The 18,202-nt window shown below is 41.7% G+C and overlaps 1 protein-coding gene across 4 annotated transcripts; it reads right to left on the reverse strand.

Moving 5' to 3' along the window:
• Window positions 1-543: 543 nt before the first annotated feature.
• LOC146179136 (uncharacterized) lies at window positions 544-8,684 on the reverse strand. 4 transcript variants are annotated; one of them, XM_084578827.1, is made up of 2 exons: window positions 8,566-8,684; window positions 544-1,155 (listed from the first exon to the last, which is right to left on the reverse strand). In XM_084578827.1, exon 2 carries the CDS (start codon window positions 1,136-1,138, stop codon window positions 737-739), a length of 402 nt encoding a protein of 133 aa, XP_084434953.1. In that variant the 5' UTR covers window positions 1,139-1,155; window positions 8,566-8,684; the 3' UTR covers window positions 544-736. The 4 variants fall into 4 exon arrangements, with proteins under 4 accessions (XP_084434953.1, XP_084434952.1, XP_084434951.1 ...); XM_084578826.1 differs by lacking the exon at window positions 8,566-8,684 and adding an exon at window positions 7,452-7,663; XM_084578825.1 differs by lacking the exon at window positions 8,566-8,684 and adding an exon at window positions 7,452-7,663 and having other exon boundaries at window positions 544-2,569.
• Between the last annotated feature and the right edge of the window lie 9,518 nt (window positions 8,685-18,202).

The following is an 18,202-nucleotide window of genomic DNA, read 5'->3' on the forward strand; positions in this document are numbered from 1 at the left end:
CTGTACCATGAATACAGTACCATCATAACGGTTACCACAGTTTGGCTGTGTGGCTAAATAATTGGCACACTGTTACTTATTGCACATAAGGAACCACAAGAAAGCCCTCGATCCACTACGACGTCCTTCATAGCCCGATGTAACTTTTGGATGTTAAACCCTATAAACTTAACCAAAGCATACTTAGTTTGTTCACACACAATGTAAGACTGTGCAAGCAATGCCTTGGATTTGTGGGGGACGCGCGAAAGAAGCGCCTTGGCCGGCTGAAGGCGTGGAGAAAGAGGCTAGAGTACGGCGCCTGTTTACCGGCAGCTCGCTGCTGCTCGTGTTCCACCCCTTTCTGCTCCGCGCCGCTCTCGCTCGTCGGACATTCGAGACGTCCTGCCGGCTGCCCGGAGCGCGGGTCCCACCGGATTCCGAAGACACACTCTCCTTTCGCTTGCACAATAGAACGGCCAGCACCGAACCTCCGTCTTTGTCTGGACGTGATTTTTTCTGGCTCGCTACAGATTCATACACAAATAAAGATATGCATGCTGTTGTGCTAAGCATTCGTGCTTTATTCAAATGTACAAAATATTTGCCTGCAGAGGTCAGGCATAGTACGCATTCATATGCTTCAATGACTCTTCCATGTTCCATAAAAAATGCTGTGGGTGGCACACAAACAAGGTGTGGAATCTAGCAACACCTCTAGTCGTGCACATGTGAGCATGAGATATGAACAGCATTATCACACTGAAGGGTCCTTTGGAGGAGCCGTGCACCGCTTCACATGGTAGGCAAGTGCAGAGGTGCTGCGGTACGACCGTCCACAACGCTTGCACTTGTATGGTCTCTCATCCGTGTGCGCCACCACATGCCGCAATAGGTTCGACTTCTGGTGGAAGGTTGATGGACAGATGGGACACGAGTATGGCCGCTCGTCGGTGTGAATGCGCCGGTGTGTCTTGAGGTCATAGCAGCGCACAAAGGTGCGCGGGCAGTATTCGCACACAAAGGGCCGCTCCCCCGTGTGCGTGAGCTGGTGCTGCTCCATGGTACCCAACTGGGCCGTCGAGAAGCTGCACGTGTTGCACAAAATTTTGCAGCCACTGATGAAGATGGGCAGGCACTGTGTCTGTTGGTCACACATGGCACGCCGCTCAGGTGCTGACAAGATGTGGAAAAGAAATTATGTTTAGAAAAAATTTGGGGTCAAGTAGCTTGAAACATTTCTTTTGTTCCTCCTCTTTGCACAGCTAACTCACTTCTTTATAATCACTGCACAAAAAAAAAATTTGCAGCAGTTTCATTTATTTTTGCTTACAAAATGAATGACATGACATGAGGAAAGAATACGAGCATATATGATTAGCCAGTTCACTTTTTAGAAGACAAGAAATTAGAGCAGGCAAACATCGAAGAATAAAATAAACACGAGTAGCATTTATCAAAGGGGTCATTGAGTCGCATATTAGCAGGCCATAAAGCAGCAACTTCATCCTCACGCCAGCCAAAAGGTCCCTGGCCAAGGACTTCAGCCACTGTAGTTGGGCTTTACATTAGATGACGCAGCAAGGTGGCACTAATAACTACCATATCCTTTAGAAAATAGTGACATAGCCTCCTATACACACTATGGCTATGATAGAGATCATAAACACTGGAAGCCAGGAGCTTATTAGTGCACCTATTGCAGTCTGAGAGCAATAAACAAGGTGCACGAACCTGCTCCACATATGTTAAAATGTCAGAGCGCACATTTCATTCTCAGGCACGGTGAGAAAGCATTTGACTCGGTTAGTGCTGAAGCTGTTTGTCAAAAAGTAGGAAAGTGAAACAACCATTGGTGGGCTTCTCACTGCAGCGGACAGCAAAAAGAAATATGAAAGCAAGCTCCAGATTTAACAGTTCACACATTAGCTCAGGCCTGAAACTACAGACATCTAATGTGTGATTAAAGTTGGAAATTAAAAGCATACATGAAAAGAAACCAATAACACTGCATCAAGTAGCGAACCACTATACTATATAGTCAGCTCAACAGAAGCATTAACATTTGGACTGGGGTTGCACTCAAGAACCTTTAAGGAATGAAAAAAGATGAAAAACAAGCAAGTGAAACAGACAAAATCTTCAGTTTTGGGGTAGATAATGCGTACTTGAGCTTTTGATATAGGATGAAATAATGATACAAATTTTAACACAACAGTGCCCATTAAGAGCTTGAATATCTCACATTTCAAAAGCACGGCAAGTTCAAGGCTTTAGATACATGAAGTGCTAACTCGGGCATAGATAAAATGAATATACATGGCATGCAGAATGCAGGTGTGACTTTTCAATAAAGAATAAAGGCAAGGAGGTTAACCAGAAGAGTGCTCCGGTCAGTTTAAAGCTGACTGATGAATCTCTACCCTAAAATTTGAAGTCAACTTTTCGGCACACCCCAAGATCTACACAATTACAAAACTGAGGGCCCTAGTCAAGCAATGACATCATTTCAATAAATAAAAATTCCCCATCATAGCAAAAAGCATTTAGATTGCTCATTCATGGCACTTGTATAAGTTCCCGTAGAGACCTGGAAAAGAGTAGATAAGAAACATTGTAAGTGAGGCAAGTGTTTCAGTATTAAAAACAGTACAACACAGACTGAAGACGGTTGTACAAAGTAAATGTTTCACTGTAGTGTGTTGTGTCGTGGTTACTGAGACCATCTGAAATTGTGTACGTCAATGGCACAATCACTCTGCTGCACAATCATCTATACTGTGTGTCCAGAGTCTGTGCATATGTTTAAGAATTAAGCACATGTCTTCAAGTTCTAAGCATGCATTAGCACGGCAAAATACCTGAGATGATAGTTCAAATGTACTGCACAGGCAACATTCACAGCCATAAATTGCACCATATGCACTTTTTCACAAAGCCCTGTAGCACGGCTACACCAAGAAAGTACATACATGACTAAGCATGCAATTTCAGAATATTTTAAGTGCACCCAAATTCTCCAGGCATACAATGCCAAGAGGTAGGCAATAGTTTTCTTCAGCTTATTTCTCTTTTACTGCTGTCCTGCCTGAGTGTACTTAGCACATGGGGCCACAGTGACACGAACAGCAGAACTAGCCAAGCTGAAAATAAACTCGGGGAAAAAAAAAGAACTGTGAGTTTGGGACAGAGCAACAATAGGTCCAAAAAGACACGCCACAAATTTTGTTTAAACCAGCAAAATAAGCTCAAGTGTTTTTTAAAAGGAAAGAAGGAATGACCTTCGTTTCACTGTTTTGGTTTCCTGGCACAGCCAAAAACATGAGAACTCGTCTTATTTTTTCACAAAGGAGGCAAATCCAGGTAGTGTACAACAACAGGTCAGAAAAGGGAATTAAAATGACATTGGCCCTACTTTCTTTACTCAATTGTTTTTGTACTACTCTTTCTCAGTTATGATCAACTAACCCGGTCCAGTAGCAAGCATTTCATTACAAAAAATTATGCAAGGCCACCTGTTGCAGCAACAAGATTGCAGGGTGAATAGCAGGGCCTTAAAATCTAGCAAAAGGACAAAGGAATATAATACTACCATTTATAAGGGCTACAGCCTGCAAGGAGAAAGAAATAAAAGAGGCATTCTAGGCGACACCAATGAACTTCTCATAGGTCCACGTCCTGAAATTTCAGCAAGAATATACTCTTCAGAGTCGAGTCCAAAAGACCAAATGACAGCATAAAGCTAAATGTCTTGGCCGCGTGCTGTATGATGTCAAAGTATGAAAGATTCCCAGGCATTCTAAATTAATCTGGTGTCTTCCATTACAATGAATCTAGTCGCTTCTGGATATTAAACCCACCTATGAATACATCGTCACTTGCCCTCTGTGATGGAGATGTCTATCGTGTCAATTATGGCACCGTAATACCCAGCCTAGCGAGAGGAGTGAGCATTTAATAAGCTCTAATCCTTCATAAAGTGGTCACGCATTTATTGTGACCCAAGTGGCTGATGGCAGTAGTGTCCAGGCGCTCAGAGCCACATACAAAGGAGTCAACCGCTACCAATACCAAATAGTGCACAGAGGTTTGTTTTTCTTGCATGCAGCCTTGATCAATGTGAAAAAATAATGTAATCATGGAGATGAGTTGTTAGAAAGTGGAAGAAAAACAACTAATGCCACCTATGGGACCCAAGTCCCTATGCCTTCCTTAGCATTATAGGCTGCTAGGTCCTTTTATTTATTATTATTTTTTATTTATTTCCAATTCTGTTAAGCCTTGCAAGCTGTTACAGAATGGGAAAAACCACATTTATTTAGGCTGACTGGCACCTTGTAAACACACTGGAATGGAATCTGTTCCAGTCAATAATGGTTCGAATAAGAAATGAAAATATAAATGTGTCAACCCTTGAAGTATAAGGCTTTATAGTGTGAAAGTGATTTGTATGTGCAGGTACTCATACTGGATGCATAGATATAGATCTAACTTTGTGCTTTATTATAAAACTCGTAAAGAAATTTAGGCCGTGCTTTTTTTTCTTTTCAGAAAAAAGGGTGGTAGACAGGCCTTCTCAAGGAGCTCAGTCACCAATTCTTTTCTGTTGTAGCTCGAAAAATGAACCAGGCTGCTAACCTCTGAACCCTCTCTAATTTGCTAAAGTAGGTTTGATTGTGAGGGCCCCAAACGATACCTGCATATTCTAGGGCTGGCCTTAATACAGTTTTATATGCCGCAAGTTTGACACTGGGAGTGGCATTCCGCAGTCTCCTTTTTAGGAAACCAAGCTTACATTGAGCTAATTCACAAATGTTCTCAATATGTTTATCCCACTTCAAATTATTGATAATTATGACACTGAAGTATTTAACTGCTTAAGACGTTTGATTTCTTTCTGATTAATGGGATATGTAAGTACACTAGTAGGGATTTCTATTTGTAACTGTCACAGAGGTAGTTTTTTTCAAAGTCAATTTTCATGTTCCATGTAGTACACCAGTCACTGGTAACTCTTAAAGGCTCATTCAAAATTATTTGGATATTAACATTTTACACAGAGCAAGACACAGAGTCTCACATCAACCAATGGTTGAACCCTAGTTGCAACGTTGTTGATATGAAATAAAAATAATACAGGTCCCAAAACCGACCCTTGCAGCACACCAGATTACGCAGGCAATGTAAATGAATGGCTTCCAGATATTATAAAAAATTTATGCTGGTTATGCAAGCAGGCTTGAACTCATTATTATGCAAGAATCAATACCGAGGCCACACATTTTATTAGTCAGTTTCACATGGCACACCCTGTCGAAAGCCTTTGACAGCTAGGTCTATTGCAATCAAATCTATTTCTTGCCGGAGTTAATTGTTGTTGCAAAGCTATGTAGTGCTTCGAACAGCTCAGTTACTGTTAACAAGCCCTTCCTAAATCAGTGCTGTTTACTGTGAAATAGGTTATTGTTTTCTATGTATTCTACTAGGTGCTTTGCAATCAAATGCTCCAGAATTTTTATATGTTGCAAAAGTGACTGAAATGGAACGACAGTTGTCCACAAGGAACTTATTACCTGGTTTAAAAACTGGTACCACCTTTGCTAAAAGCCAGTCATATGGTACTTCTCCTTCGCACAGTGGCAAATCAAAATTGATAGATGATTTCTTGACATCTTCTTGACCCCGCCCTCCCCCCCCCCCCCCCCCCCCCATTTTTTTTTTTTTTTTTTTTTTTTTGTGTGTGTGCGCTTGCGTTTTGTATTAATTGCCTATGAATTGCTTGCTGAAAAGTATTTTTCTCCGTGCCTGTTGATTCTTTTTGCTTGTCTGTTTTAGTCGTTTTTTTTTTGTATGTGTGTGTGTGTGTGTTTGTATGCGCTCATTACGGCTGCCTGACCAAGTTTATTCTGTACTGGACCGTCTACTAGCCCCTCGGCTATCGGTCCAAATATTCTTTATGTATTTCGTTTCCTACAAATAAAGATCACTTTGATTGATTGATTGATTAATTTGAGAAACTGCCATTATGCCTTCTTTTGCAATACTGAGGCTGCTTGTACCATTCACATGACCAGTTAACTCTAACAAATTTGTATTTTTAGCATGATAACAGATGTGAAAAACTGATTAAATGCTACTGCAACCTGCTGAGGCTCGCTGCATGTATTTCCGTTCAAGTGTACACTTTTAGAATCTCTCATATATCGCCAAAACTTCTGCACCGAAGTTGCCATGTATTCAGTTAGAGTGTAAGTCACAAAAGATGTGCGAGCTCTTTTAAGCTCTGTTCGCACTAGGGAACTTAAGTTTGCAACCACTGTAGAAATTTTTGGCTTGTTAATTCTTATGCGCACGGCGCAGCCGCCGTTTGAGATGGATAATGATTCACGTTACCCATGGTCTGCTTTTTTCTAAACGCTTTGTCCTTTATGGTACAAAACATGATAAGCAATCGTGCATGGCAGATCTGAAGTGATTCCAAAGCTGTTCAATGTCATCTATTGTAGGCAATCGGTCAAGAGCTGTTTCAAAATAATCTAAAATGGACGTGTCATGTGCACCATTAAAATTGGACACATTTGTTGTTAGGTATCTTACTAAACATTAGTTACTGAGTTTCAGGGTGCAATGAGCCATTCGTTATCCTTGATACATGACTTGCATGTAATGTAACATCTGCCCCCACTTGGTTGCGGCGGCCATGCTGCGAGACTGCTCGCTGGCTCCATTTGACAGCAGCGAAGACGCGTTCAGTAATTTTCTCCACCTTTTGGAAGCGATGCTGCCTTCACGAAGGAGTGACCTATTTGACTTGTGTTACTACTATGGCCTCATGAGATTGGTGCTTATCCGCTACGAGGAAAAGGTGCAATGTACCAGTGTGGAACATATACACATTGTGACTGAGAGTTGATATGACAACAGATGTTGCTGTGCTCCTAGGCATAAGACATAGATACTGCCAACTATCTAGTTTACCCCTCTGGCTTTATGATGCTGGAAAATATAAAAATTTTCAAGTCATTGACAGTGCACAGTTATATCACAAGCAGATTGGTGAGAAGCCCATCAGTTATATATGCTGCTACAAGGCAAAAGGTGATTCTACTCAAAAAGGTGAGCAAAGCTAATATGCACACTCATAGGCTGTTTGCTTTCGCGGCTTGATCGCGGGAATGTAGCGCGCCTACCAAAATCGAACTTTCGGCGGCAGAGAGGATATCATTTCTCAGATTGATCGGGTGAACAACTAGAGTGTTGTCACGGCACGTGGGTGCAGTTACGAGAAAGGGCGCTCATGCGTAAAAGACATTAAATGCGACGGCTCGACAGCGTTAATGACAGGCGCTGTTTTTTTTTTTTTTTTTTTTTCTAATGACATCAGACTCTTGTTTACCACAAAAGTAAAGCCTAAAATGTTCGCTGTACTTCACGGTTCCTTTTGGAAAGACCTCGGAAGTGTACGCGCTTACCACCTCTGCCAGTTCCACTAGGCGCAAGGTGTGCATGTTACGGTAAACTGCTGGTTACACCGATAAGGCGATATGATCTTCGCAAGCTCACTTCCATTCGCACAGGAATCGCTGGAGCACAAACATCAACATGGTCGACACATGTTCAACGCGCCGCCGGATCGCTGGTTGTCACACACACAAATACGCCTGCCGCCTGCACGCTTGTGCAGCCTGTGCAGCGTTGCCAGATTGGAAAGTGGCCGCGACACCAGAACCTCGATGAAATTTCCCCAGATTTCCCCAGAATCCAAAATTGCCATAAAATGCTTAAAATTACCAAGAAATAGCTGTCATCACTCATTTTATTAATCTAAAAGCATGTCATGGAGCCCCTAATCGTCACTTTGGGCATTATATATATGTGAGCAGAACCCGCCTATCATATCATCGGTGATATCGAATTTCACGCAGTACATTATGACCTTGGCACATCTGGCTGAATGCCAATGTTGAGCGAATCCGTACAATGGCATCCAGAGTTTTCAGCGACTCTTGTTTCAGTACATGGTATTCACACATGCGACGACTGAAGACCCGCTCCACTGCTGCATTTGACACTGGGCATGGGAGACAGGCCAGTGCATACAATGCCAGTTCCTTGTAGGGCTTTTCACTCATGGCATTTTCGTCTTAGAAAACTTCGACCCATAATGTTGCAGAGTCCTCTGGAAGTTTGTGGTCAAAGCCGGCATAAAGATCCATAACTCCAAAGATGCATAACAATTCACCTGTATTGCACTTTAGTCACTTCAATACTGTCCAGGTTTTCTTTTCTTGAGATTTAGCGGCCGCTTGCGCATCCTAGTGCTAAACGTCTCAGCTAAAGCACTCAGCAACGCCGCTGAGTGCTTTTCCCCAGATATCACCAGATTTTGTCTGGTGTAGTAGTTCGCGGACTTGGACACCAGGAGCTCCAACAATTCACCAGATTTCCGAAATCTGGTGGCGAATTTCACCAGATGGCAACGCTGAGCCTGTGGACTCCTCCCACTGCTTCCACCACACATCCACCCTTTCACAACATAACAGCCACCAGTTTCGTTTTCGCTTTTAGAGCAAAAATTCGGCTTACATTCATTAGGCAGTTTTCGAGAGCTTTGCACTAGCTAATATGTATAATAACTTCACATTAACTTTGTTGTGACTTTGCTCGGTGGTGAAATCCGACTTTAGAAGCGAGATTCGTTGGCTGCACTGAGCCGCTGGACTGAGCTGCATGCTGCATCCGCTACATTGCGGCCAGCAAGGCCCATCGCGGTATGCATCAATCATTAAAAGCAACAACAGAGAGGTGAGATGATTGGTGGAAAAAGTCAAGAAAATAAAGAGAATAAAAAAAGGGAGGGGGGCAGAGAAGCTAAAAATAGAGAAGAGATAAAATTAAAATAAATTAAAATTTATTTTAATTTTTTGGTTAGGCGGCGCAAGCTGCCGTTCGATACAAAGGGCAGAGCCACTATCATCCATCATCCATCCATCCATCCATGAAAATGAAAAGCTTTGTTTTGGCTTTGCGCGCTTGCGCATGGTTTGCACGTATTACATTTGCACGCTTTTGCAAATTTTCATAGTGGTGCTTAACCGGCTCGGCATCTTCGCTTTTATTGTTTATTTAACTCAAAGGTTTGCATGAAACAATTTGTGTGATTGCCCAACAGGGCCTACTGCGGGGGCCTGTGTGCGCGTCAACGTAGCAGTAGGCAGCGATCTCGGTTTTTGCGCGCGAGTGTTCAACGTGCTCTGTCAAGGCATTTTTCTTACCGTTCCCAGTTTACCCGTTTGTCAGGCCGCAACTGCAAACTAACTTAGTGCTTCTGCTCGAGTGATGTGCAAGTCGTTTGTGTTACGGGCGCGTAAACGCTGGGAACGCAGTGAAGAAGTTAATTTTTGTGTATTGGCATTACACCCTGCCGCGGTTTCTTAGGCGCTCAGCTGCTAAACCCCAGGGACGAGGGATAAAATCCTTGCCGCAGCGGCCACTTTGCGATGAAGGCGAAAAATAAGGCGCCCGTGAAGTGTTCGGTGAAAATTCACGGTAAAGAATCTCAGGCGGGCGTAACTTCCGGAGCTTCCGTTATGCCGTGTTCCTCGTCTGGATTTTTGCGATGTTAAACACAATTTAGGCTCCAGCAGCTTGAGTGCTGCGTTGTAACAGGAAACGCATGGCTCACTATATGTTCTAATTTATATGAACCCACTGGCCTGTATACCTAATCGACCCGAATTAGGATTCTGCTTTACCCTCCAGAAACGACTTTGCTATGAAAGGCATGGTGCCATATGGTGCCAAACCATGCTGCTTTTAGGTTTTCCTCTTGCAATGCTGCTTTCTACAGGTGCTGGAACGAACGCTGAGAGACAATTGAAACACGAGATCTGAGGAAGGCTTTTGTGAAACAGCGTTGCCAATCTACAAAGGCCCATTTCTTACGTGCTGATGTCCTTTGAAACTGCCATCCAGTGAGCTGAATGTCGTGTTGGTGCACAAGGTTAGGTGCATCAGGACCTTGTCTCTCTGCAAAGTGCAAACCAGATTAAGGGGGTTCATGAATACTGTGCACTGTGAATAATATTGTGTGGCATTGTGTATAAGGGCAAAGAAGCGGCATAGTTTTTGACTGGAAACTTTCATCTTAAATGTTGCACAGTGGTGATCCTCTCTAAAAACTTTCAAATCAAATCGGAGGTGTTCAGCATTTTAAAATTCGCAATGGCCCGAACATGAATGGCAGAGGATGCAATAAGCTCTGGCTAATATCCCTTCACTGAAATCAAAGCTTGCTTCTCCCACATTTCAATCTGCTTTGTATGTTCCTGTAGCCATCTTCCTATGTCTTACTGAAACATTTTATTCTGCAGCAGACTAAGCAAGAGATAGCTTAAGCATTATTCGTCTCCTAACGATGCGAAAAACCTAAAAAATAGGAGGGCAAAGGCAAGCTTTGCTTATTATTGATGGCTATGTGATGTTTTTGAGATATAATGTTCACACAGTGTCCAGCTTATCCGTGGGTGCGCACAGAGGGAGAAGGCAAGGGATGTAGTGGTCACCCAATAGCCTTGGAAAAGGGGAGATGGAGTCACAGATTTTGTCTCTTGTTGTTTGTGCTACCTTCCCTGCTATATTGACGAAGAGACTTGGACGGCACACTCTGTTGTCTGACACATAATTGTCCACATGCTATCACAGTTAGTTATTCAACTTTACCTATACATTTAACTGTGCTTTTTGTGATTAGTGGTGCAAGCTGCTTACGCATATATATGAGTGTTAAAGCTCAGCTACTTTGGTCATCTGATGAGAAGAGAGGAGTCGCTGGAGAAAGATTTGATGTTGGGAAAGGTTGAGGGTCACCGAAGAAGGGGTAGGCAGCGAACGCGATGGTTAGATGGCATCCTCGAGGCACTGCAGATAAAGTTATGTGATGTTAGGAAGATAGTGAGAGACCGGAAAGCGTGGCGTGACATGGTCGTAAGGTATTTCCTTCACAATGCAACAAATTCGGCCAAATTTTGAAAACAGCAAAAAAAGGAAAACTGATTCCAATTAAAAACATATATATTCTTCGATTTTTCTTAAAACCGCGTTGAAGGACCATCAGTACATCCGAATTACTGCGGACTAAAAAGGTATTGCATTATATTGTTTAAAATTATAAAATTTATTATAGAACTTAGAGCTTGTATTGAAAATTATCAATATTTTGCCCTATATTCTGGCATCACTGAATAAGTTGTTGGCGTTGAAACTTTTTCTCTGTATTATGCAGACTTTGTTCTTTATTGCTGCAAATTGTAGCTCTGGAGTGGTCTGTTCATTCTCTATATTACTTAAAAATTGGCAAAAATTCAAAAATAAAAAAAATGTACATTTTTTTATTTGAATTTAAAAACATAAACATATTCGATTTTCATTTAAAGCACCTAAAGACATTACTCAGTTCTTCGTAGATATCGGACACTAAAAAATGTTGCATTATGTAGAATAAAAATATAAAAATAAATATACAGCTGAGCACATGGTTTTATTCTATAGAATTGCTTAGGCGTAGATGTCACATTATGGAGTAGATGTCAGAAATTCGATTCATTCTTTGCTGAATTTTGTTACATTTTATCTTGCGCAATATCCAAAACCTTCTCAGTGTCCGATTTAGTCCCTAGTGATTCAGAGGTATTGAGGGTTCTTCAACACGGTTTTAAGAAAAATCAAAGATGATTTGTTTTTTTTGTTTTTTTTAAATTGGAACCAAGTTGTCCCTTTTCTGCTGTTCTCGAAATTCTCTCATATATATATATATATATATATATATATATATATATATATATATATTTGAATGCAGCAGGCACTCAGACCCGGACTTGCTCCTTGCAAAAGCCTATTCATCTGTTTTGTCATCTTTCAACATGCTACATATTTTGATGCTGTAGCATATGCAGGAAATTGTCATATGGAGCTCTACCACGTGTATGGGCAGTGTTAATTGGTAGATGGTGGCATAGCTTTATTATCTCATGCTGTTTTTATTTAATCACTATGCCAGCAACCACTACATTGTCTTAGAGTGCAAAAGGCAGAATTCCTTTCTTGCACTGTTGCCACCTGCATGCATTCATCGCTGACCTGTGTTCTGCTGTGGGTTATTGCTCGGATGTAGTTTTATAAGTTTACATTTGTTGTTACTGTGGTTTCTTTTATTACCACAACCCTGATGCTATGCATTTCACTTTTTGAGTGTGCATGATGTCTGGTTGTTATTAAGCGTAACCGCACGTGGCCATATTGGCGACACGTTGCGCGACGATGATGCCAATACCTGATGTAGACGCACAAAGTGACAGACAGGACGCAGTGGCACAGCAGCGCATTTTTAATGGTCTTCTGTTGACGCCGCCTCGTTGCTAGGTCAAAGGAAGTATAGTTATACTAGTGTCCTGTTCTTAAGACTAAACAGCATGAAGTGCCATAAAAGCACTGATGAAGATTCTTCTGGTAGTACATCGCATTCCGAAGAGACACAGCGTAGTTATGCCAAACTACACTCTGTGGTGCAAAGACTTGCAAGAAGTGACTTTCTTCTGCTCCTTTTGATAATTAACAATATCTAGTCATAACAGCCTTTCTTGTCCTTTATTAATGCAAAAGCCTTTTATAGCTCATGCTGTCGTGGACAAAGTGTGTCTCGCTTTTGCGGCGTTCTGATTGGCCGAGGCAGGATGGGTCCCTGCCATCTGCAATGCCACACTTGAACACGTGCCAAGGAGCACCACGCGACAGGAGTGATGGTGTACCGTCCAAACTCACACTTGCCGGAGAAAGTGTGATAGATACTGCGCCTTTCCTTTCCTGTAAACCAATTATAATTATATGTAGCACTGCAATTAATGCCAACAAGAGGCTAACGATGGGAGGCAAATTATAGGATATGAAGGGTAGGCTTTTGCCATTCTCCTCTTAAGAGACATCTAAGAGACCCTCTAATTTCACCCTACCATGCTTTCAGTGAACCATCTCAATGCGCTGATATGCGCACCTCGGATGAAGTGAGCATATACAGGCTCTTCGCTTGAATTGGACTAGGAAAATGAACCAAACAAACTTCGCTCACAAAAAGGCCAGGATGGAAGTTGTGTACCCCCAAAGCCTTCTGTGATCGGCTGCCTCCTGAGCTGCTTGTGGGTGACGTGCACAATTTTCGACAAACACAGAACCTGAGCAGCACAAAGCGCGGCAGTGCTTTGGCAGCCCTCGTCACACCATGCATCATGTCGCCACGAACCATCACCTCATGCAGTTAGCACGTATTAGAGCACACCTATATTTTCAGGCTCTTTCTGTTGTTTCTTTCTGACAAAATCTTGGCACTTCACTCGTAGGGAGCAGTTTCGCCACAAGTGAATTTAAGGTTTCACATTTTTTTGTTTTTTTTTTTTTTTTGCAATTGTAAGCAGATTGGGTACTTTCTGTGGGGTAAACAGTGCCATTGTCGAATGCCACAATCAAAATTTCTGGCTTTCAAGTGCAAGCAGATACGAATGTTATACATATGGGCTTGAGCTGCAGGGGCAGAAGATCTTGAGAATGTGCTGCCATTTCATGCTTTACAGCTGCTAAAGTCCTTTTACATTGGCAAGTCACAAAGGACATGCTGCTGGTTGTTGCTTGCAACCAGGAAACAGCTGAACTGTACCAACGTTCACACTTACAAGGACGATTTGTAGATTTCTTTGCCATGTGGATCTCATTTGAAACGAGAGTTGTCGATCTTGACTGTCATCGGCAGCGAGAAGCCAGATGTGAAATAAGTTTTCATTTTCTTCTGTGTCACTGCTGACTAGCCGTTTGCTGTCTGCAGTCACAATACTAGAAAATCCAGCAGCATGCGACTGGTGCCTTCCAGCCAAACTGGCTACCATGCAACCTTTGCTACTCGCAAATGTAAATAGGCCTTTACTGGGACTTCTCCTTCAGCACAAGTTCACTGTGTTGAAATACCTGCATATACGCATATTATAGGTCTGGCTTTTTGTTTGTTGTTTATATCTGTATAGGTTAAGCACCCTGCATATGCTGGTGATTTGCACTAGAAGACAAAGCTGGCAAGGGGGTGACATTAGGCGTAGCACTCTGCTTTGAAGAAAGAACTGTTTGTCATAACGTATGCCACATATACTCTCCCAGTCCTTCCTCTAAAGGCCAGTTGCCTCCACTACCTGATATTGCATTTACAAACCAGTCTTTAATAATGAAAAGTTGTTAGAACAAGCCTTAGTGTTAATGTAAACTAAACTTTCTAGCAAAAAAAAATTCTGAGCTTCTAAATTTATTTCTGATTTTAGTCATCACTACCATGCTCAAAGGACCCTCATTCAATGTGCCTGCCCTCTGAATCCACATGGGGTCACCAAGTTGTGACTGAGATGCAAAGCATGCAAGCAGTGTTGCTTGTGGCATTAGAGCATTGTCCTTGAACTTGGAATGTTTCTTTTTTTTTTTAATTCTGCAGTCACCGGAACTAATATCGACTAGACAAGGTGAAGAGTACATGTGACGAAGAGAAGAATCTTTCAAGATGAGGCTGTCATTTCTTGGACTCGAAGGCTTGTTTTGATGTGAATGACAGCTGTTGTGAAATGCTCTGCATGTGATGGCCCTTCTTATTTGAACCAAACACAGTTGCATTTCTTTCCTCCCATAGTTCAAGCTTTTCACTAAAATAGAAGGCTCCAGTGAAAAAAAAAAAAAGTGTGATCATATGTCATAATGTGCCTATGTCATCTATGCATTATTGCTGTTCTTTCTTGTGCTGTTATACCCATTGTTTATAGGTTTTACCTCAGTTTCTGCGTATGCCTTGTGTTGCTCATTTTTTGTGGGCTTGTGACTTTATAATATTTTCTGCACCAAAAAGAGTTTTCTATGCTTTACTTGTCATTGGCTGTTGGCTCCCTTTGTATAAAGTTCACAATTTGTGTTTCGTCACATTTTTTTTGTTTAAAACACGCCATGAGGCCTGGCTAATCTCTGTTCAACTTAAATGGCATGGTGTTTCAAGAAAACACTTTTACCACTGAACAAAAACAATAATTTTAAATGTTGACATCTTGAGACCCGTCCGGTCTCTTGTTACAAACACCATGAGGAGCATGGGGCCAGTTCTTGTAAGCATGTGTGTTAGTACTGATTGTATGTAGATATCAAGGAGGTTGATTTTTGCCCTCTTAAGTATGTTTTTCATTTTCTGTATAGACTTCAGGCATCAATGCTTTAAACCAGTTTCGTCATTGCCGAGCGTGCATGTTTATTTTTATGTGGCTCTCCCTTACCTCACAAAATTCTGTAAAACCCTTGGTTATAAATGACTGATGTTCATGTTGTATAATCCTACTGATCTGCTACTGTATGCATGTAGTTGACACCCTGGATATGTGATTATGTGCAGTATTATATTCCTACTAGCAGCAGGCCATATTCTGTTGTGTGAGGTATGTTAACTTTGCAGCTAGTTTTTATCACAACTTTGAAAGCTGTTGTGCATATCTGTCAGCTTGTGTTAATTTCAGGCCATTATGGTCGTACTAGTTCTGGACATATTTATGCTTGAGAACTTCTTTTAACCATTTTGAAAGAAATTTGCCAAGCTCTGAGTTGCTTACGCTGCAAGTACAGTCAACTTGGTTGGTGCTCAAGACAACCATGTAGTTAAGCTACAACAAACTAATTATGCATAGGAATGAATGCTATGCTAATGATTTTGTTTATAGCCCACATTTCAGAATGAGCATTTGGGCTATGTTTGTGGGAAGCTCTGAGTTGCCTTGTGAGATTATTAGCCTTTCTGTAGCTCTTGCAGAGTGATTGGAGGCTTACATCTAGTGTGTAAGATAAGCAACACATGTGCATTACTAAACAAGAAATATGCATCTAGTGGTAATGTGCTGGTTTTCTGCAGTTCTCGAAAAAGAATCCAGGGCCAGAACCAGAACGATCTAATCACAAAATCATTCTAGAATCAATTCATTAGCCTTGTTCCTATTAGCCAAAGTGTTTGCTGATCAGAGCTGACCAATAAAAGCTGAGCTTAAGGCTCAGTGAGACTGGTTTTGTGATTAGATCGTTTTGGAGTTCCACCTCAGACTTCTCGTTTCTGTTGTGAAGCTACTGATGGTATGAGCACATGGGTCAAAAGAACTGTTGCTTCTTTGGGCTCTTCATGTGATGGTAACAAGTATTTATTTGCAAGCGGTAACATTGGCTGCAACTGCATACATTTGAATGCATGTAATTGGGTTAATAGGTGCAAACTCATGTTGAGGAAACAGTGGAATGTAGAAATGAGCACTACAAAAGTGCATCCTCTTAAATTGAAAAAATCTAGTTTCGAAGCAGTTCCCTTTGATGCTGCCCTTTTGAACCCAGCGCAACCTCGTAGCCATACAAGTGAGTTGTGACAAGTGGGCTCCTGCGATTTGTTGAGAATCCTCTGGCTTTCATGATGCAGGCTTGGTTGCTGTAAATCACAACCCTGGCCCACCTGGATGGAATTGGAGTAGTAAACGATGCCCCGCAAGTCCCTGTGCAGCAGTTAAGAGTGACAAGATAGAAAAACATCAAGTTCAGCACAAGTGTAGCCACTGTACCAAGAAATTCACTCATAGAAGCCATTTGGAGGCGCACTTACGCATCCACACAGGGGAGCGTCCATTCAAGTGCGACTCCTGTGGCCACAGTTTTTCACGAAAGAGGGTCCTTTTGGCTCACATCCAAACCCACACAGGGGTCCGTCCGTTCAAATGCAACTCCTGTGATCGCAGTTTCAAGCTAAAGAAGACCCTTCAGGCTCACACCCTAACCCACACGGTGGACCGGCCGTTCAAGTGTAATTACTGTAGCAGCAGCTTTCGACGTATGGGACACCTGGTGTCCCACCTTCGTATTCATACAGGCGAAAGGCCATTCCACTGCCATCTGTGCCCCATGGCCTTCACGCGAAACATATATCTTCTCAAGCATGTGCAAACACACTAAAGTGTAAAGCCATTCCAGTGTGGTACCGTCTCAATAACATTCAGGCTTAAGTACAGCTTAAAGTGGCACTTTGAGAAACACAATACAGAAGTCACAGATCCATAATGTCCTGGTGCCATTTGCATATTAGCTGTGACAGAAGTTGCTGGTTAGTCTGCAAATTATTAATTTCGCTAGATGGGCCTCACATTGACATGTTTTTTTAGAGGCAGGCTGCCTTAGGAAGCTGGTTCCTAGCATTTTAGCTGCTTCTCCTTTCAAAAAAGTGCTATCCTACAAAAATTTATTTTACTTATACTAACAAGATAATATAACATGGCTTGTCCAGAAGGCATCCGATGGAAAAAGGCTTTTGGCAAGAAGTATAAAGTTGGCAAATTCATTGTGCATTACAAGTTCTCATTACTGATTTTCCACTGAGACCAGCAGGGAGCAAATGAGGATTCACTTTTCTTATATTTGGTGTAATCTGAGTGTTGTTACTGGTTTACAGATTTGCCCATTAATGTGCCAGTGTTGCCACTGCAGTGGGTGTCTGCAGAGTGAGAAGTGTTTACACACCTTAGGGAATTTAAGGAATATAATACCACCTTGTATCTAGAGCCTAATATGGAGGCAAATTTGTGAACATTTTCAGTGATTTGTGTTAGACAGCTTTTCAGAAACAAATCTATAAAAGTTGCTGTTTGATTATATAGTGTTTCAGTAGTTTGTTATAAGCTTGCTAAGTAGAACAGAAGTTGAGTTCAATACTAACACTGTTGCTTTTATGGATAGCAATAAGCTGTATGACTTTACAGTCTCTTGTGGCAGCCACTTTGTAAATTTTACTCTTTTTATAACTCAGTGGTGAAAAGAACCTTTTAAATGACTTGTTCTCTTCAGATATTAAATTACTTGGCAGAGGAGGCTGAGAGTTTATTCTGGTGTTTATGTTGTGCTTGTTTGTAAAGCTTTCTGCAGGCAACAGAATATTGGAATTTTACTGGTGAAATTGTATAACAAGTCGTCCCCCCCGGCCCCCCCCCCCCCTTTTTTTTTTACATATATTCTCAGTGAAGGGCTTGTACATAATTCAAGTGAATTTTAAGTACAGGGACTGAATTTTTTATTCTTTCCTGGAGCATCTAGGCTTATAAATAGTATTCAGCTTTTTTTTTTTTTTTTTTTTTGATATCAA

Source organism: Amblyomma maculatum, chromosome 9 (genome assembly GCF_055883805.1).
Source record: "Amblyomma maculatum isolate TAMU_Amacu chromosome 9, ASM5588380v1, whole genome shotgun sequence".
Lineage (NCBI taxonomy): Eukaryota > Metazoa > Arthropoda > Arachnida > Ixodida > Ixodidae > Amblyomma > Amblyomma maculatum.